This window comes from Octopus bimaculoides, chromosome 1, assembly GCF_046866305.1.
Source record: "Octopus bimaculoides isolate indiv1 chromosome 1, ASM4686630v1, whole genome shotgun sequence".
In the NCBI taxonomy this organism is placed as follows: domain Eukaryota; kingdom Metazoa; phylum Mollusca; class Cephalopoda; order Octopoda; family Octopodidae; genus Octopus; species Octopus bimaculoides.
The window spans coordinates 193,060,944-193,083,321 of NC_142928.1; the positions used below are offsets into that span (position 1 = coordinate 193,060,944).

The 22,378-nt window shown below is 34.1% G+C and overlaps 1 protein-coding gene across 3 annotated transcripts in view; it reads left to right on the forward strand.

Moving 5' to 3' along the window:
- The window catches only part of LOC106877593 (cyclin-dependent kinase 14), a 172,568-nt gene that overhangs the window by 138,318 nt on the left and 11,872 nt on the right, over positions 1 to 22,378 (forward strand). For all 3 annotated transcript variants that reach the window (XM_014926538.3, XM_052973464.2, XM_052973465.2), the window contains exons 4-10: positions 1,030 to 1,204; positions 6,330 to 6,487; positions 11,059 to 11,150; positions 15,567 to 15,646; positions 16,033 to 16,127; positions 17,019 to 17,081; positions 21,794 to 21,855. In XM_014926538.3, the coding sequence (XP_014782024.2) occupies positions 1,030 to 1,204; positions 6,330 to 6,487; positions 11,059 to 11,150; positions 15,567 to 15,646; positions 16,033 to 16,127; positions 17,019 to 17,081; positions 21,794 to 21,855 (725 nt within the window). The remainder of the gene's footprint in view (positions 1 to 1,029; positions 1,205 to 6,329; positions 6,488 to 11,058; positions 11,151 to 15,566; positions 15,647 to 16,032; positions 16,128 to 17,018; positions 17,082 to 21,793; positions 21,856 to 22,378) is intronic.

The window sequence follows — 22,378 nt, forward strand, 5'->3', positions numbered from 1 at the left end:
TCCATTTAAAATTATTTTTATTTATGTGTTGTAGATGGCAGGATCAGTAGACAAAATAAGTACTTGTTAAACATTGGGGGTTGATTTTAAATACCAATATACTTAAAAGCAGTAGCCTAGCATGGCCACAGCTTCTTTGACTAAAGCCAGTAAAAGAATAAGATTCACTAAATAACATTGCTTCACACTGTAAATTGATATGTCAGCCACATAACAATAGTTACTGTATGGGGCTATTATGGGCATGTATGTTTTTCATTTTTATGAATAATTTAAATAGCGTAATAAAATATAATCTTCACATTTATAAATTGAATATAGTCCAGTATTTTCTCCTTTTTGTTTGTCATATTTTTTAAACCAAAACAAGAATTTAGTTGCAATATAGATTCACTTCTTTTAACCACATTCTTCTCAGCTAGTGCCATCCTTTACAATGGCTTGCCATAAGTATGTTGATGTGAATTATATGCAGCAGACTATCCTATTGCAATTTTACTTTTCACTGTTAGTCTGGTTGGCAAGCTAAGGGTGGTGGTATTCTGTCACTTGCCCTAAATAATGGGATGGTGGAAAGAAGTATTTTCTTACATGTCGGGATTGATTAGTAATTTCCAGTTCTGATTCAGCAAGGAGGAAAACTTACATTGTTATTCTTTCCTTTTTTTCTTTTATCTTAGAATTAATTTGAATTATATAATTATCTAAAAAATAATTACATTATGTTTAGAAAAACTATTCTTGAATGAAGGTTATTTATATTTCAGTGTTACATGTTTGGTTTTTTCTATATTCTGTAATTCAAATATAGAAAAGTTCAGACTTTCCCATCCAGTTTTTAAGTGTTGAAGATATTTATAGAAACAAATTTTATTCCACTTAGTGGAAGAAAGCTTATAATAGTTTCTGAAGCATTGATATTATTCTATAATTTCTAATAATTTTAGTTACAAGATATCTAAGAATTTATCTGTATATTTGCTCACCATAATCTTAATGCTACTAATTTCATTTTTTTTTTCTTTTCAGAGTGACAGTTGTCCCAGTTCAATTGGTTGTAGCTCCACCACTCACTACTGGTCTTCATCTTCCCAGAACGTGCCACTACTCAATGGGGATCATTCCAAAAATGACATTTGCTCTGAGCGAAAAGAAGCAACTTTGCCTCGATTATCAGCCTATCCTGTTGTCCCAAGAACCACAGGTATGTAGTTTGAATTTTCTTTCTTTTGCTTTTCAGGTGCAGGCATGGCTGTGTGCTGACGAAGCTCACTTTGCAACCTTGTGGTTATGGGTTCATTCCTTGGGCAAGTGTCTTCTACTACAGCCACAAGCCAACCAATGCTTTGTGAGTAAATTTGGTAAACAGAAACTGTGCAGAAGCTTATTGCGTGTGTGTGAGAGATTGTTTGTCCCCACTACTGCATCACAACCTGTGTTGTTTGTTTACACTCCCATAACTTAGTGGTTCAGGAAAAGATATTGATAGAATACATAAATAGCACTATTTGAGCGTGATCGTTACCAGCGTCGTCCTACTGGCACTTGTGCCGGTGGCACGTGAAAAAACATTCGAGTGAGATCATTGCCAGTGCCGCTGGACTGGCTCCTGTGCAGGTGGCACGTAAAATACACCATTTTGAGCGTGGCCGTTGCCAGTACCGCCTGACTGGCCTTCGTCTTGGTGGCACGTAAAAGCACCCACTACACTCTCGGGGTGGTTGGCATTAGGAAGGGCATCCAACTGTAGAAACTCTGCCAGATCAGATTGGAGCCTGGTGCAGCCATCTGGTTCGCCAGTCCTCAGTCAAATCATCCAACCCATGCTAGCATGGAAAGCGGACGTTAAACGATGATGATGATGGTATAAAGTTTAGTATTATTCCAACATTATCTCTCTAATGATAGCAATGTAAGGTGTGTAAACATGGCTGTGTAGTTGAGAACCTTGCTTTCCAGTTATGTGGTCTTGGGTTCAGTTACACAGCATGGCACCTTGGGCAAATCTCTTCTACTGTAACCCCAGGCCCACCAAAGTCCTATGAGTAGATTTGGTAGATGGAAACTAAAAGGAAGTTTATTGTTTGTGTGTACTCTTGTCTACAAGATATCATATAATGGTTATTAATGAGCATTACCATCAAGCAAGCAAGGTTGGTCATTTTTCAGTCTGCCAGGAAAAACATGTCTCGCTCTGGGAAAATATTATCTTGCTTGAAAACAGGTGGTGGTTGGCAGCAGGAAGGGCATCCAACTGCAGAAAATATGCCTCAACAAATTTCATCTGACTCATGCAAGCATAAAAAAGTGTATGTTAAAAGGTGATGATAACAATGATGATGTAACTGAAGTAAAAACATTGGTGAATTAATTTAGTTCCCCAAGCACTTGTCACCAATCATGCAATCTTTAAATTTTGATGATTTGAAACTAATTTTGCAATTAATAGGTAATGTTTGTCAGGTATATATTATTTAGCCAAATGTTGTTTAGAAGTGATTTGATTAAGAACTAAAATAATATTAAAAAAAAACAAACTTGGATTGATAATATATTGTAAATTCCATCAAATAGGAAAAAAATATTGTCATGTTATTTTGTCTTTTGCACAATTTTTGGTGTGAGGTATTGTATTGAAACAGATATTGTTGTATCTTGGGTGGCTCCTTATTCCAATAATAAACACACACTGGTTCTATATTACTTTTATCATTATTTGTCAACCAAACCATTTAATTAAGTGATTAATCATTTGGTCAGTCCATCAATCGGCTTCATCAGAGTCCTTTCTTTGCTGTTCATGACTTCATCATTGACATGCCCTCTCTAACCATTCACACAAATATGCATATGCATGGACTTCTTTCAGTTTCCATTTACCAAATTCCCTCACAAGGCATTTGTTGGCCTAGGGCTATAGTATAAGATATTTGCATATTGAACTATGGAGTGGGATTGACTCCAAATCTATATGGTTAAGAAGCAAATGTAGGATGAGGTTGTGAATGACAATGAAAGGACTGTGATGAACCTGACTGAATGATTAATTAAATCACCAGTTAATCAATTGGTTAACTAGTTGACTAATAATAAAAGAAATGAAATAGAGCCAGAGTATGTTTATTATTGGCATAATGACCCTCCCAGAGTACAACACAAAAAAGTCTTGTTAATTTGTCTGTAAAATCCATGTGGCATTATTGACAAAAATCACTTGCAAAATTTCATTTTCCAATATATTTTAATGGTGTAGGCATGGCTGTGCGGTGAAGAGGTTCACTTCTCAATCATGTGAATTTGGATTCAGTCCCACAGCATAACCCTGGGCCTTGTGAGAAAATGTGATAGATGGAAACTGAAAGAAGCCTGTTAAATATATTATGTGTGTGTGTGTGTGCAAGTACACATGTATGAGCATGCCTAGATGCATGTTTGTGTGAATGCTTACAAAACTACACGGAGCTACAGCTATGGATGGTGACTTTTGTTTCAGCTATAATTTGTGACATCATCCTTTGTAATTGCACTGCAACTGATGATGTTTGTTGACATCATTTCCTGTTAACAAATCATCTGCTAGCTCTGTTTCATTTTTTTTATTTTCTCAAACAAAATACCCCTTATTTTGTGTGAGGGTTGGCAACAGGAAGTGCATCCAGCTGTAAAAATCCTGCCTCAAATTTACTTCTATATAAGTCATGCTAGCATGGAAAAACAGATGTTAAATGGATGATTTTAAAGTAGTAAATCATTTTACTTTTTAAGATTTTGCCATTTGCACAGCATAGAACAGAAATTCCTACTGCTTTAAAAGAATTCCTGAAGCTTTAATTGTAGAAGATGGTTAGGATATTAGAGACAGCACTGAATAAAGTTGAATGCAGAATGAAACCAATCTGGTGTGTGATCTCTATTGACATTACAGTCATAATGTAAAAGATTTGGATTAGATTAGCAGATTATTAGGTAAATTTAGAGAAGTGAATATATAGGAGAAAAACATAGAAAGAAACTTAAAGTGATATGAAAAGTTTAGCATGATTAGGAAGTGAATGTCTTTCTGAATATTGAACAGAATTTTCTGTAAGTTGAGAGGGTATCTAATGTTTAAAAAGTATTGATCTAAATTTGGATTTGTGTAGCATTATGATCCGTCTAGCTATTGAAGTGTTTGGCGGAAAGAGAAACCTGACTTCACAATGCTAATGTGTTTGTGACAGGATATATTACTTAATGCTAATGCCTTTCAAACAAAGGCTATTGGAATAATAGAGCTTTTTTTTTTCTTGTTCCTAATGGAAGATGATATATAATATTTGTTGAATATATAGTAGTAGATTAAATCTTAGAATATGAGTAAGTCTGCTTATGAGACTCAAATGAGAACTGATCGCTAGCTTTCTTGACAGCAATTAGGGCTATTACAAATGTAAAGTATTTTGAGGAATTCTGCAGAGAATAGATTATATTTAAGGACAAAATGTAATCAGATATTAAAAAAGAAAATCTTTGTTGGAAATGTTAAATAATAAAAGGTTTAAAATTTCAGAAGCAAAGAGAATAGCTGATAAATTAAATTAAATATGAAATATTCAAATATACTTTAATCTTGTTTTGGAAGAGTTTCTGAGCTCTAGCTGAAGGCTACAATGCACTTCATTTGGCACCATCACTATGGTATTGATACTGAGGCCAATACATTTAAACATATCAAATGCAATTTGTTTATATGCATACAGACAATAGTAGATTGCAAACAGAATTTTGTAATTAGAAATTTACATGTTTTTTCACCAGACATTGTGATGTATATGTAAATTGTAGCAGAGCAGGTAGCCATATTAAGGCATGAAGCACTGTATTTGCAAATAGTTATTTAATGTAGTACATGGAAAACATGAAATGAAATGAAGCCACTGATGGTGCCTTTATTATAAACTTTTGATCTGCCAGAAATAGCAACAAAATCCCTTTCATATTACTACTTTCTTTAAAAAAAATGACATGATGTAGATACACTTTCTGAATAAGAAATAGGATAATGTGGCCTTACCTACATAAGGCTGAGAAAGCAAAAAAGACAAAACGGTTATGAATGGAATGATGATGAAGCAGAGCAGGAGATAATTAATGAGCTGCAACAGTTAAAATGTTGTAAAGATCAACATCCTTTCACCAGATTTAACATATCCCTGCAATATGGGGATAAATAACTGGTAAAAGAAATATTTTTTGAATGAGTAGTTGCAGCTAACTGAATTTACAATTAACTGCATTTGTGAAAACACAAAAAGTCTGCTGTCTTGTGTTATGACAAACTAGACTATACTAATAAAGAAAAGCCAGCATTTTGTCTGTGTCCCCCCCCCCCCCCCCCCCCCAGTTTGGTAATTGTATTTCTTATTTCTAAATGTTTGGCAATTACTGAGCTGAATGTTTTGCTTCAATAACAGCAGACCAGGATTATCCATCAAAGACATTGTGCTAATTTTACTTGTTAAAACATTTTAGCTCACAAAAACCTTCTGTATTAAATAGAGGAAAAGTTGTGATAGTGTTTATACACAATGAAATGCCAACTTTTCCTTGCTCACATGGAATTTGTTGAGGCAGATTTTCTATGGCCAGATGCCCTTCATGTTGTTAACCCTGTTTTCTAAGTAAATTAATATTTACCCATGGCCGGATATGTTTTCACAGAGGATTGAAAACAAAAGGTACTGCGAGTATGGCAAGGTGTCAGGTACCTCATTCCTTTGTCATTTCATCTGAAAGGTTCAGCTTTTTGAGGTCATTCTTCAGTACTTCATTCCAAATATAACAGGCTTCTTTGAGTTTCCATCTAACAAATCCATTTACAAGGCTTTGTTGGCTCAGGGCTACAACAGACATTTACCCAAGTTGCCATGCAATGGAACTGAACCCAAAACCATGTGGCTTCTCAACCACACAGCCAAGCCTGCACTTTCATAATTAATTAATGAAATTCAAGTTACTAATTAATATTTTGTGCTTTCCATATTTCAAATTATTACAAAATTTCATTTTTTTTTTTAAATTAAACTTATTTCTTTTCTAATGCAGGAGGATAACTACAATTTTTAATTGTAAATTGCATATAATACTAATATATTTATAAAGTGTTACTTGTGGCATTAACATTAGCTGTATGTAATAGCTAATATGATCTGTATATTTTCCACACATTAAAATTTAAGCCTTCTTTTTGTTAATAATATATAGCTGTTTATTAGCAGATTTTTGTTTATCAATTTGTATTCATGTATTACTAATTTTATATTTTTTCTATTTTTCTTTTAACCTTAAAGTAAAAAAGTGGACCCCTGTCAAAAGACACCATTCTGCAGGTGACATGTTGGTCACTGAAATAGAGCCAGGTAATGACCTGGATAAAGTAGAACGTCCAAAATCAGAAGGACATGCTTACACCAGGCAATTTTCACCAAAGAGAACATCTAGTTATGGGGTATGTTTATTTTATTGAAATGTATGAAATATATCAAGTATCTCCTGATGAAAAGCTTCGTTATAGGTTGAAGCATCCATGGGGACTAATCATTATGCCACTTTTATTTTTGTTTGTTGGAAGAGGTTTAACCTTTTTGCTATCACATATTTCTGCTGAAATACTCAACTTTTGTTTCAATTAATTTTGCAACAGACGAAGAATTTAGTAAAATAACTTCACCATTCTTAAGCTTGTGTTTCAAGCATAAATTAACTGAATTTTTTATGGAAAATTTTAATTAAAATCACCTTAAAACAGGAAGTTTGTATCACTGAACTGAGGGCAGTTTCAAGCAGGTTGGTATCAAAAGGGTTAAAAATGTCATCTGAGTGGAGCTGAAGAAATAAATATTAGTCATATATGTTCAGTATTCAAACTGATTACAGAGAGAAAGAGAATTCAGGACTGTTGCATGTTACATCTGGCTTCTTTGGTGTTGTAATATAAACAGTTTTGTTAGCATGAAATATATTAAAAAAAACAAAACAAAAAACAGATCTTGAGTTCTTTAGAATTCCACTTCTTCAAAAATAGTGTTTGCTAGTAGCCATGTCATGGTACTTGTCTGTCTTCAAATATTTGAGCAAATTTTTTTTCTATACTTTGCTTTATCAAAAACTTTAATATATTTCTTTCATGCTTTCCTTTCTGATCTTGATTTTACAAAGACCTGTTTTGAAGCAGTGCTGTTATATAAACTTTCAGAGTCAAATTTTTTATAAATTTTCATATAACCTATTGTGGTATGTGTTGTAATTGTTACAATTTGTTTTCCAGATAAGAATTTAAGGAAATAACTGCTCTCTTTCTATCCTCCCCCCCTCTCTCTCTGTGGTGTTTCAGTCCAGACTAGCCCTGATCAAAGGAGCAATTACTGTTACTGGGGTTATCTAGGACTACATTAACTACATTGTCCTTGCTGTTTTTAAAGAATAGCTGGGCTCAAAAAGAGATTTGGCTGCCATTTCTTGCAGATCAAGTGGCCACATAGTGGCTCCATCATTGTTATTTAACGATGATGATCTTTTTATGTTAGTTTTATGAGGCTTATGAAGATAATGAAATTGTTGAATTCCAAACATAATTGTTACAAAGTAACTTCTGTTTGAAACATTACATCATATTATTTCAGTAATAAAATATATTAGACAATAAAGCTGATATAAAAATTAAATTAGCCTGTACACATTAATTCACTAAAATTTTTTTTGAAATATAATTAATTCATTAATAACCTATTTCATTGACTAACAACTTTACCAAACTAACCACTGGTTTATAATAAAAATAAGTAATGAGCATTGATGAGTATATGAGTGAACCAGCCTTAAGTACTGTAAATCATCATCCTCATCATTTAAAGTCTTTTTTCCATGCTGGCATGGGTTGGGCAGCTTAAGAAGATCTGAAGGACTGCATTGAAGTTATGGCTGGGATGCTCTTTCTAACTTGGTGCTTACTTTCATACTTGCAGCACAAGTAAGACAAGAGAGCATAACGAATCACCAGTCTTCTCAGTCCTTTGACATTTCCTCCATGTGGCTCAAGATCTGGAGCTCAGCCTCCACTAATCTGTCTCGTGTCTTCCTGAGTCTTCCTCTTCTCCAAGTTTCATCTACTTTAAGTGACCTTTAAACAACTGTTCTCATCCTTATGCACCATGTGGCCAAACCAGCACAGTCTTCTCTCTTGCAAGCTATATCTGATTCTTCTTATGTCTAACTTTTCTCTCATCACATTTGCATTTTGTTATACATGCACACTAACCATTGCACATCCAATAGAGCATGCTAGTTTCATTCCTCTCTAGTTTTTGCATATCCTCAGCATTCAGGGCCCATCTCTCCCATTTAGCATTGCTGTTCATACACAAGCATCATACAGTTTGCCTTTCATTCTGGGAGAGAGGCTTTTTGATGTCTACAAAAGTAATAGCTCTGAACTTTCTCCAATGAAAAATTTGTAGCATGAAAGAAATATTATTTGCTCATTATTTGTATATGTTTTAAGGGATCTTAATCAATTTTGTATCTGGATATATTCAGTGTCATAGAATATAGTCATTTCAGCTATTTGGTCAGTGAGTTAACTGTTCAGAGCATTGTACTAGAGTATATACTTCAGTTATGTTCCATGTCTTGTTTCCTGTTGCCTTCAGAGTTATCTCAATGTCCCAGGTGAATAACAGCTTATTTAGATAAGCAGTTCTAGTTATGATGCCATTAACCTTTTCCTCATAGTACACTACAAGAGATTTTATAAATGATCATGTACAAGATTTAAAAAATATCAGTCGTTTGTCAGGCTTTCCAACTAAAAATGTTTTGCAGTAAAACATACCTTTTTAGTTTTAAGTAAAAATATTTTTACTCTCTACCAGGCACCTGTTCTATATCGTTAGTTACCTTACTCTTGAGAAGTCTGACAAAAACGTCATTGGCTGTGTCTGACTCAATAAACTGAGCCGACTGCCTCTGGACTTCAGCCTGTCTCTCCTCTCTAGGATTGAAAGTATCCTATTAGATCATACATTACAGTGTGTGGTGATGGTGTGCTCTCCATCAATTAAAGTTCAGATGCATCCATCATACGATTCCTTATTAACAACCTGCTTGCTGTCACGTCTAAGGATGCTCAGTCTTTTGCTGATGATATTACTATTCACTTTTCTCTATCCTTTTGAACAGTCATCTTCTGTATGCAACCCCAACAGCTCGCACTAAACTTTCTCTATTTCCACAAACAAAGACCTCCCAAATATTCTCCAATGGTGAAAGTACAAAGATGCAATGACTGCTTATGTCAAGAAACAATCTTGTATCTCACCCTCTCCACTCTTGAACAATACACAATTGAAGTCAATAAATGCTAGACTTCACAGTCATTGATGGTTTCTCTACATCTCCAAAACTAACCTGCTTCTGAACAGTGATCGACTCTCTCTCTCTCTCTCTCTCTCTCTCTCTCTTCTGCTCATCAACCCAACTCTATCTCATCCTTCAACTGTCACACTAACCATTAAACCCAATTCTGCCTCTGCACAATCTTAACTCTCTAGAATTGCTTCCCTGTTTCTTGTTTTTGTTTTCATCTTTGATGTTGATTTACTGTTCAAACATCAACCATATCAATTTTCGCTGTCTGGGTCATGGGCACTGTTCCTTCTCAGTTGAAGGGGTTGGGGACCTCACCAGAACATTTTGCTTAACAAAAATTGTTTTGCTACTATTAAATTTTGGAGAATGATCATTTTAAAACGAAACTAGACAAAGATAATGTTAAGAGGACTCTTGGTTCTAATGCAGTGTAATGTTATTATAGATGCAATGGCAGAGATTAAGACGCTATTAATTATTCAGTTATTTTGCTTCACACATGAGACTGAAGTCAGATCAGATCAGATCAGCCTTATTTATTTTATATATTACATTTTGTGAACAATGACACCATTAGTTTTAAAGGGTAGCCACTAGTTTCCTGAGCTTGCAATAAGTGTTGGTGCAATTGAAAACAGAACGAATACTACAGAGTATTTTAGTTTGATAGCACCAGATTATTGGTTTTTCTCAGTGATATTTATATCTTTCATTGATTTACATTAGCAAAAGATGCACACACATACTCATTCAATAGATTTCCACAATGTGTCTGTCTACCACATTTTACTCAAGGCATTGGTCAACTCGAGGCTATGTTGAAATACATAAATGATGACTTAACATCAATATCTTAGAAAGCAGTTAAAAAGGAAGGCCAGCATACTAGTAGGATAGAAGCGATCATCATCATCATCATCATCATCATTTAACATCTGTACTCCATGTTGGTATGGGTTAGATGGCTCAACAGGAATCAGTAAGTCTAAGGACTGTGTCACGCTCCAATGTCTGTTTTGACATAGTTTCTATGGCTGAATGCCCTTCCCAATACCAGCTAGTTTAAGAGTGTACTGGGTCCTTTTTTGTGTGGCACTGGCACTTGTGTGGTTACCATGTAACTCACAAGACCCCTCAACTGAGTAGAACTACAATAGAGAGAGAGAGAGAGAGAGAGAGAGAGAGAGAGAGAGAGAGAGAGAGAGAGAGAGAGGTTTTATGCTAGGTGTTGAGAGAATTAAGTGTGAAAGAAGGATCAGGAACAGGTTTCTTGATGTAGAGGTGATACATGCCTGCCTCATTATTTAAAAATGGATGGGAGGATTTGGAATGGAGCTGGACAGAGAGATAAAGATGGTGGTGGTGGTGGTGACAAAAAAATACAATTATCAAATCAATCAATCTTATTTATATGCTTTCACTGATATACTGATTTGATTAGTTTCAAGGCTAAGATTGTGTGTCAAAGGAGAGGTTTTGATGAGTTAAAATGATGAAAGCATGTTAAGAAGAACAATATAACAAGGATTGGTGTACAGATGCATGTATATGTTTGTTGTCACTTATTTTATTGTAATATTTGTTTACATCTTAAATAGATATGTCATTTCTGTTTTGTTTATTTTGACTTATTTTGTATTTCTTCTTCTCTAGGGCCAATCTCCTTTTGGAAAAGCAATCTCATATAAGAAACAAGAAAGATTAGGTGAAGGTTCATATGCAACAGTTTATAAAGGAGTCAGCTGGTAAGTCAGAGTTGTTCGCTATATGTTATAGAATGTCCTTATATGGCCAATACATTGCCCTACATATAAGTGAAGCAGTAATCCAGTCATAGAAACCAGGCCAAATTCAGACTGGGACCTGGTGTAGCTCTCCGGCTTACCAGTTCCAGTCAAACCATCTAACCCATGCCAGCATAGAAAGCAGATGTTAAATCATGATGACGATAATGTAGGTGTGTTGCACTGACTTTAATCGAAGAACATCAAAAACTAAAGTAATTTTTTTTTTTTAATTAGTAAAAGCAAATGTTATTAAATTTATAATATAATAATGTTAGTCAATAAGGAGAAAAGTTTTTCAATTTCTCTTTCAAGACACAACAGGATGTATTGAAACTTCCAGTATCTATTGGCAGAAGAGTCCACTTCCTCATACCATTGTTTTATATCTATATCATTTCCTATAGTTATTTACTACTTTTATACTGGTTAAAGACTGAAATGGCTATTAGAAAGTAATTGAAGGATGTTTGTGAAGAAAAGAGAATGTATTTGTGACAGTTTTGTCGAGCCAGTTGGATATTGTTCCAGCTGTGATCATGCTGTCTTGTTTTCATATATAATGTATCTAGGATTATATTATTTTATTAGTTTAAGCAGCTGCAAAGGGGCTCCTTTATTTTAATAATATATACATTCCTTTGTTGGTAGCTACTCTACATTATGTTATTGCACATATACTTCTAAAAGGATTCTTAGAAATAACTTAAGTAGAATTTTGTTATTTTTGAACATGTGTGTGGATGAAGGTTGTGGTTAGGAGTTTAATTAGTTTTGCGTGTGCCTGTTTCTTAACCCTTTTATTTTCATTTTTCTGTTGAAATAAACTTAATCTGTTTTGATTAATTTTGAAAACAAGGAAGTTATTAAAATAACTTTGTCATTATTAAGCTGGTGTTTGGATCACAGATCAACATGAAATTTTAATGGAAGATTTTAATTTAAATGACTTTAAAATAGAGTTTGTATCACAGAACCAGGAACCTAGGTGGGTTAGTATCAAAAGTATTGAACCCAAGAAATTCTAAAGTTAATAAAACTAATTTTGCCTTTTATACAAACAACTATGTTAGTGGAGAGAAAGCGAAGAAGCCAGTAATTTAAAAATTTAGCATTTTTTCTTCACCTTGTGATTGCTAATGGAAACATTATTAGAGAATTTGATACCATAGTGGCGTTTTTATTTCACAATAAGCACAGGCAGGACTCTGTGGTTGAGAAGCTTGCTTTCCAACCATGTCATCTTTAGTTCAGTTCCACTGCATGGCACCTTGGGCAAGTGTCTTCTGCTATAGTTGTGGGCTGATCAAAGGCTTGTGAGTGGATTTGGTAGGCAGAAACTGAAAGCAGCCTATCATATCTGTGCATGTATATGTGTGTGTGTTAGTTAGTTAGAAAGAGAGAGAGATAGTGAATCATAAGCTTCTGCAGGATTTCCATTTACTGAAGTTCACTCTCAAGGCATTGGTCACCATAAGGTTAAGTATGATAGCAGGCAATATACTCAAGGTGTCACAAAGTAAAATCAAGCTGAGACCCATTTGGTCGCATGGTTTTTATCGTTGGATGCCCTTCCTGCTGTCCAGTAAGGAATCTTTTTATGCCACAGGTCTTCAAAAGTTTAAGTCATAATGACAAAAAGAAATACCAGCATCAAATCAGTTTTTCTCCAGTGAAACTGTGGAATTCATCAACATTCACGCACATTTACATATGTGATCTCATGCACACACAACAGGCTAAAAATTTCCGTCTACCAAATTCACTGACAAGGTTTTGGTAGGCCCAGGACTACAGAAGACACTTGTTCAGGGTGTCACACAAAGGGATTGAACCCAAAGCCATTTCCTTGTGAAGTGAAATTCTTAACTACATAGCCATTGCTGTGTTTATATTTGTTAGTATTAGGACAATGTTAATGAAGTGTTTGTTCTATTAGTAATCTGTAATACTCTAAATAGATTATCATGAATGCCATTTTAATTAGATATTTGTCACTAATTATAACAGTATATATATCTTTGTTATAATACTGAGTTATTCATTCATTGCAAGTCTTTTATTTGATGTTGCTCTTATTTGTGTAGATTCCAATCGATGTTTGGATTTATGTCTTATCTATTTGTTGCAGAATATTTCTTATAAAATGTTGTTTAGGAAAAAACACCAGCCACAAAACCTGTTCCCCACCCCCAGCCATGTTCTGTATTGAATCCAACTGTACAGCACTTTGGGCAGGCCCAAACCTTATGATTGGGTTGACAGAAACTGCATGGAAACTTGTTGGTTGTCCTTTATATTGCTTTTGGTTGGTAAATTTAGTCATTACCCAGTTTAATGGTTCTTGCTATACAAATCAAATTTCTTGATATCTAAGACCCTTCTGTTAATTCCAGAAGTTCTGCAAAAATGTCAAATCCACTTCCATTCTGATCTAAATATACCATATATTAAAAAAAAAGTTTAATAGGTGCAGGCATGGCTGTATGGAACCACATAGTTTCTGGTTCAGTCCCACTGCACAGCACCTTAGGCAAGTGCCTTCTACTAAAGTTCCAGGCCAACCAATGCCTTGAGAGTCAATTTGGTAGATGGAAACTGTGGAGAAATTCAGCGTAAGTGTGTGTGTGTGTGTGTGTGTGTGTGTATGTGTACACATACTCATACACATGTGTGTGTTTTTGTGCTTGCATTGCATTTGTCTCCCACCACTGCTGAACAACTGGTGTTTATGTTCCTGTAACTTAGCAGTTTGGCAAAGGAGACCAATAGAACAAGTACCAGACTAAAAAATAAGTCTTGGAGTCAATTTATTTGACCAAACTCTTAAAGGCAATGCCCCAGCATGGCTGCAATCCAATGACTGAAGCAAACTATAAAAGAAAACGGTGATTGTTATGAAATCTTCAGAAGAACTTCTTTACTCATGAGAAATAGGTTTGTGTGCAGAGTCTAGGAATATGTGGTCAAGAATAGCTGATCAGTGTGGAGATGAGTGATGCTACCTGTTTGTGAATAAAATATTGTAATATGAATAAGCAGCTAGTATCACCTTTCAAGCAGTAAATACTACTATTCATCCTACTGCTTTATTTCACTATGAAACATAGTTTTTAATGTTAATGAATTGTTTTTGTAACAAATATAAACAATTAGTAAAGTTCATTGCTTTGTCTTATATTTATTACTGTTCTTGTAGATTTTTCAGTTTCTGTAATTAATCCAAATGAATTTAAAATTGCTTAAAAATTATGATTAAAGAAAACATGTTGATTGATAGCTAATCCCCAAGAGAATATGGTTGTGTTGTTATATTTAGCATGTCCTTTGTGAAATCCATATTATGCAAGTAAAGAGGATCAACAGTCATTTATAATTCAAAACAACACAACTGCTGACTATCAATGTTAATCCTCTAAACACGTTATGTGTAGTTCAATACAAGGCTTTTTTTTTTTGTTTTAAAATGTCAATCTTGCCGATAAAGTGAATGTTAAAATTGTGTATTTGTAGGTTTCCTTGTTTTTGGGGGGAGTGGGGTGGGGGTTCTGGTTTCTCATTAATGGAAAAAAAAAAAATTTGGTTTTTTAGACTAGAAGCAGTGCTCTTTCATTGGAATTTAGACATCAGCAGGGTAGTCATGTAGATATCTATGTATGTGTGTATTTATGTATGCATGCACATGTATACATACATTACATACATATACATGTATGTGTGTGTGTATACACGCTCATGTAGGTATAGGCATGGATGTTATTGCAAATATGAATTTTATTTCATCTTAAACTTCTGAATGTTTTAATCCTTTAGCATTCAAATTGGCCATATCAATCCCAAGTATTTTACCTGTTTTGTGTTCAAACTGGCTTGATAAGGTGTCATACACCTACCCTGCATTGCCATTCTAAAACTAAACAAACACATCATCGAGATATCGAAGTTACAAGATAATGTATGATTAATTCAAAATATTGTGAATAAATAAGCATTACATTTGACACATAATTCAAATGCTAAATGGTTAAATATCTTAACTGTGCCTCTGATAGCATGTAACAGTTATCTTTTAGAAATGTTCTTCCTGATTTTGTGAAGCCCAGATTCTCAACATGGGTACTGAGGTTGTTAGTTACATAACCAAGTGCTCTAATAATTATTAGTAAAAATCTAAAACTATATCCTGGATGAGGGTAACTATAGAGATCTCGTTGTCTGTCTGTCAATCTTTCTTTAGCCATCTCCTTTTTCAGTAATTGTACTCATATTGCTCGTGTTCTATTTTTTCTATTTTAGTTTATCTAAATATTATTCTTCTGGATTCTTCTCTTCAGTACTTTTTGACTTTGATAGTTATTAACTTTCATGTGATTTCAGTTTAACAAATCAAGTGGTAGCTCTTAAAGAAATCCGGTTGCAACAAGAAGAAGGAACTCCTTTTACAGCCATTCGAGAAGGTAAGTTAGATATTGATGATTTAGTGTTACTCATGTCTATATAAAGAATATGACACCAAGGTAGAAATATATAGACTTTGTGTGTGAATACTAAATTTTTCTTCTCAGCTGATATTGTGAATGTGAAATAATTTGATACATTTAAAGGTTGGAGAAATTTTTTTATATATTTGATTATTCTATCTAAAAGTTATTTGTTTTTTTTTTTAAGCTAACAATACATTGTGAAATTTATTCAGTATCTAAGCTGGTCTAAGCTATGTTGTTAAAATTTAGTTTAAAGAGTATTCTTCTCTGTTGTTAAACAATGTAGTTTTTCATATTTGTGATGAAGTGTCAACTTGATTAAACCTTAATTTATTTGTTTTATATTTTTCACTCTCCAGCTTCATTATTAAAGGTCCTTAAACATGCAAACATTGTCACATTGCATGATATAATCCGTACAGATGAAACATTAACATTTGTTTTTGAATATGTTGTGAGTATTTAGTCAAAATTTGTTCACTCTTTTTTGTTTTTAGAATTACTTCACTTTTTGGTGAGAGGGATTATTTCTTGCTACTGTAATAAACTAAATATCATCTTTTTGTTATTTTCCCCCTCAATTTTTCAATTTCTTACTATTTAGCAATACCCTCAAAACAGTGAGCATTATTTCTAGGCTATTTCTCTTAACAGTTTGATACCAACCTGGCTGAGACTGCTCCTCGGTCTATGAAACAAACTTCTTGTTTCAAAGAGATCTAAATTAAAACCTTCCATCCAAATGTTTTTTAATCTATGATCCAAATATCAGCTTAACAAGGACTTTACTTCTTCAATATTTTCAAAATTAACTGAAATAAAAGTAGTTTATTTCACAAGAAATATGACAAAAGGGTTAAATCCACAATATAAACGTGTGTATGTATTAGTCCAGTTGGTTACTGGACTAATACATACACACATACAAGTGTGCATACATTTAAACATGCATTCATATGTTCATATTTATGTTGGCAGCAGCAGAATTTTAATGGCTGTTTTTTGATAGTGGCCTTTATTGGACAGTTCTACTGGCAAGAATAACCCCTTGTGTAATTTGGAGTGCTTAACTTTTGAGTTAAAGTGCTGGTGTTAAGAATTACTACCAAGTTTTAGATAATCAAAAATTATAAAGAAAACACTTTTAAATGACTCTTCCGATTGATATGTAAAACTCTATGGCAACCATTTATAACAACATAAAATCTTTCAAAATGTCATCTAATTTTTATGACCTACATTAAAAATGTCATGTATTTGACAATCATATTTTTGTGTTTTGGTTTCTCTAAGAAAGTTTCCATTTTATGAAAGCTGTTATCCATTTTTTTCATCCCAATTTCAGCATACAGATTTGAGTCAGTATTTAGAAAAACACACCGGTGGATTAAATGCATTTAATGTTAAGGTAAAACTCTTTCTTCTAATTTATCCATAATGTTTTTTTTTTTGTTTTTGACTTTGTATTTCTGAATTTGACATATTCTGAATGCTTAAATATCTAATAGAAATATTTTCAGAGCTTCATAAATGTGTAGGTACAGAGTTCAGTTTTTAATTAAATGATTTTGAGTTCTGTCTCACTAAATGACATTTTTGAGCAAGCACCTTCTACTGTAGCCTCAAGCTGATCAATACCATGTGAATAGAATTATTGGGTGGAAAATGTATAACACATCATTTATGTATGTGTATATATATATATATATATATATATATATATATATCTCCAAACGTGGCCAATGACAGTACCCACTGACTGGCTTCCATGCCAGTGGCACATAAAATGCACCTTCGGAATGTGGCCGATGCCAGTACCCCCTGACTGGGCCCTGTGCCGGTGGCACATAAAAAGCACCCACTACTCTCTCAGAGTGGTTGGTGTTAGGAAGGGCATCCAGCTGTAGAAACTCTGCCAGATCAGATTGGAGCCTGGTGCAGCCTTCTGGCTTGCCAGACCTCAGTCAAGCCGTCCAACCCATGCCAGCATGGAAAACGGATGTTAAACGATGATGAGGATGATATATAGCAAATAAGTAACAAGGAAGTGTATATTTGTCTCCTCATGACATCACATGATAGTTGATGGAAACTCTGTGTACACACTCATTCTCTCTCTCTCTTTCTCTCTCTCTCTCTCTCTCTCCCTCTCTCTTCCTCTCTCTCCCTCTCTCTCCATGCAACCATAGGAAAAGACATAAAATGATTGCAAGAATACATCAGTGAAGGCTTTAGTTCAATCCCTCTATATTCCTATCATCTCTGACTTTTCTCCTTTGAGTCAAAGAACTGGGTTCAATGTATTCAACAGAAAGATGATGTCCCAGCATGGTTGTAGTCCAATGATTGAAACCATAAAAGGATTTTTATCTTTTTAACCTATATCTAATTCTTTTTTATTTTATTTTAATGAACTATAAACTATAAGTATACAAATAAGTTTTGTTATCCATTTAGCAATGACCTTTAAAGGAAGAAATTTCACAAGAAGCTTCTCAAGCTTCTAGTAAATATGTAAGGTTTCACTAAATATCTGAGAGTTGGCGGGGATAGCAATTATGCTGATCCAGTCAGATTTTATTTAAAAACAAAATCAATGCATTTCTATTAGTTTCCTTCATCAGACACAGTATCTCAGTTCCACTACCATCCTCTGTAATTCTAGTCAATAGAGAATTCATAGTGTTTATCTTCCATTAGATCTGATCACATAATTTTGACCTCATTATTTCAGATTTTAGTTACAATTCTAAAGTTTCACCTATTAACTTATTTTCTAAGATTGCATTAAACTGGTTTTCTGTTTCCATTGGAAATTGTGGTGCTTAATGCTGAGTAGTCTGGTGATCAATTTAAGACATCTCCTATTTCACAGGATATTTGGTGCAAGATATACTAGTCAGTCATAGAAATACTTCTTCTAAAACCTTAGTTTTCCAAACTGTTGATAGTTTGTTGACTTCCTTAACATTAATGTGAATAACAGTGAAAATATCAGTAGAAGGTTTCTTTTCAAAATTTTGGATTTTTTAAATGTCTTGATCTGAGACTGTGTTGAAACTGAAGCAACTACATCAGAAAAGAGCCATTTAATAGCACACAACTGTGACCAAGTCACTGACACAGTTCAATATAGAACTATGAAATAAAGTTAGATTTCAAATTAATTTAACAGTTTTGTGTGTTATTAAATGGTTCTTCCATGACGTATTTGCTTTTAAAAATAAGATATTGTTATATCCTCATCACCATCACTATCATGTTTGCTTTCCATGCTGGTATGAGTTTAATGGGTTGCTGTAGTCCAAGTCTGTTCATTATTTAGGATTACTACCCTCATAACAGGTTGTCTCATTTGTGCTTTTTTAAAATTCTTATCATGGTTTCTATGGTAGGATGCCCTTCTTTACACCAACCAATTTACAGAATATATTTGGATACATTATCATTATTAGTGTCAGCATTAGTGAGGTTGCCTTGTATCCTGCAAAACAAACAAGGTCACCACTACATTACATTGTTTTTCTTTGTTCAGGATAATGTCGCCAGTAAAATGAGGTATGAATTTAACAAGTTTCAGTTATACTCCTGTAATTATATTTTGGTCAGAAATCTATTCCAAACAAAGGTTTCCCATGAAATTTCTTTCTGAAGAAAATATCAGATTAAACATGATATCGTTGAATATATTTTGTTATCTACAGTCTTGTGAAACAGAAATTCCTAAACATATGGACTCTTTAGTTTTCTAAGATAATGGTTAAACTTCTACACATTCAAATCACCATTATTAAAGTTATTTAAAAGACAAGACAAGACACTTTCTTCTTATCAGACACAATTTTATGTATCAAATCAAATGTAATGTGGTATAGGTACAGGCATAGTTGTGTAGGTGAGAAGTTTGCTTTCCAACCACATGGTTTCAGGTTCAGTCCTACTGTGTGGCTCCTTGGACCAACCAAAGCCATGTGAGTAGATCTGGTAGATGGAAACTGAAAGAAGCACATTATGTGTGTGTGTTTGTGTGTACCCTTGTCTTGACTTTTTGCGATAGTCGTAAATAAGTGTCACTGTCATACAAACACTGTTGGTCATTTTTGATATTCTGTGAAAACGTGGAGCCATGGGTAAAAGTTACCTTGCTTGGAAACAGATAAGGATTAGTAATAGGATGGGCATCCAGCCATAAGATAATCTATCTCATAAACTCTGTCCTTCCCTGCAAGAAGGAAAAATGGATATTAACTTGATAATGAATGTATGCCACCAAGTCTCTAAAGATGCTCAACAATTCAGAAATAATGTAAAATACAGGAAACAAATATTTTTTTTATAGCAGTTTAAATGTATTTATTTCCTTATATATCATTTATTGTGTTTCTTCTTTTGATCTAAGAGTACTATTTGTTTTATAGTTAATAGTTAAAATCCTCCAGTAATCATGCTGGAATGACTAAATTTGATTCTCCAAGGTGATCTTTAGACAAAATTAACAGGTGTCCAATAGAAATCCATATGTTGCAATGCTAACCTCTACAAATTGAGCTATTAGTTAATCCTAATTGAATACACCAGCATATAGATATCTGATCAATGACTCCTTTAATGACATATCATCATGTCTGTTTCATTCTATCCCTGCATGGATTGGCAACATCTTCACCAGCCTAGTATCTCATTACTTGTCATAGATCAGCTTTCACCATCTTTTACCATATCTTTCTTGGTTTTCCTCTTCCCATTTGGATTGTTTGGCACTTCTTTACCCATCTGTCATCCCCACATATATGACCTGTTCTATATCTATGCAATCTTCTCTCCTGTATACACCTGGCTCCTTTTATACCTTGTTTTTCTCTCAGCTCACCTGGCCGTGTTATTCATACACATTAACATCATATATCTGCTGGAACAGACTTGCTTAATTTCTTTCCTACCTTCACACATTCAATGCCCATATTTAGCTCCTGTGCAACACTGCACAACACACACCACACCATACCATACTATATAATGTGCTCTGCATTTTGGAAAACAGTTCCTTTATTGTCAATAGAAGTGATAGTTTCCAAAACATTTTTCATCCATCTTACTCTGGTTGCTATGCTTTCAGAACACCCTCTTCCGTTGCTAATTAAGTCCCTTAGGTAACAGAAATATCAGCTTCTTCTAAAGAGCCTTCTGAGTACTTGAAAGAATTTATGTAATCGATGCTGTTAATATAATTATTGCAATGGACCTGCAGCATACATAATCTTCCTCCACCTTGTCTGTGATCCCACTACACCAAACATACCCTGTACATTATTTCCACAGTTCTTGAGGTTTAGAAGAGCTCTGTATAATGCGTTGATTTTAAAGCTCTTCCACTTCTTCTCTAACTGAAAACATCTGGCGAGTGAAACAGATTTCACTTAGAGAACTCTAGGTTTGTGTTTAGCAGATTTTCAGAGCAGTGTTTTATTTCTTTGTATGTTGTTTTGATCACTCAGATCTATGACTATGGTGTCTAGCTATGACCATTTTTATGTCATGCTTATTGTTGGACAGTATCCAGGACAATATTATCCAATGTGTCCTTCACTTCTTGATAAGATGAGATGAGAGGAATTTTGCTGCTATTTCTAGCATGTTGATCAAACATGTAATGACTCCTTCATTGGCTAGTATATTGTTGCTGTTGTTTAGAGCCAGGTGAACCTTGTTTAGACAGACATGTTAAAGATATTCCAGCCTTGACCATCTCTCTTTTTTTTTTTCTTTGGCATATCAATATCTGTGTCTTTTCCTTTTTTAAGGCAGTGTGATTTGAGGGACATTTGATCAGTGTTTTTTAGCAGGTTGATTAAGCGTGTGGAAGCACCATGTGTAATGTGTGGTGGTGAAATTCCAAAAGAAAAAACTGTATATCATGAGGTATGTTTGTTAGGTGGAGGTATAGATAACACGTAGAGAAAAACAGAATTTTTGTTATGGTAACAGTATAAATTAGCTGTCACAGCGTTTATAGAGACACAGGTAATTAAGATTCATTTTCTTTTGCAGCAAGCTTACATACATTATTATTTTTTTTTATATCTTAAGATTGTATTTCAATGTAAATAATTATTTTTTCAGTTATTTGCATTCCAGTTGTTAAGAGGATTGGCATATTGTCACAAGAGGCAGATTTTACACAGGTATGGTGATACATTTTTGTTAGCCTTACACACACACACACACACACACACACACACACACACAGTGTTAGTGTGCTTTTTACATGGCACGTAAAAAGCACCATTTGAGTGTGGCCAATGCTAGTGCTGCCTGAGGGGCTCCCATTCCAGTGATACGTAAAAAGCACCCGCTAAACTCTCAGAATGGTTGGAGATCTTTTCACTTTCATCGGCAGATCAAGAAATTAAGTTTTTGTAACTAAACACTTTCAAACTTTGGACGCTGGTAGAATGTGTCATATAAAACATCTTTTATTCTTAGCGTTGTTGAGAAAAATTTCTATTTACGAAGTTATTTCGTGTTAAAGTTGTTGTATTTTGGTAATTTCATCCAATCAATGACGTGTATTCAGGTGAATAAAATTACTGCTGTTGTTTGTCAACAACTATCGGCAGTGTATATTTCGTTTGACACTGTTATTTATGACATTGTTTGTGCGTTTGTACTGGTTTTAGCTTTAGGGTTTTAGGGTTAGGGGAAAAA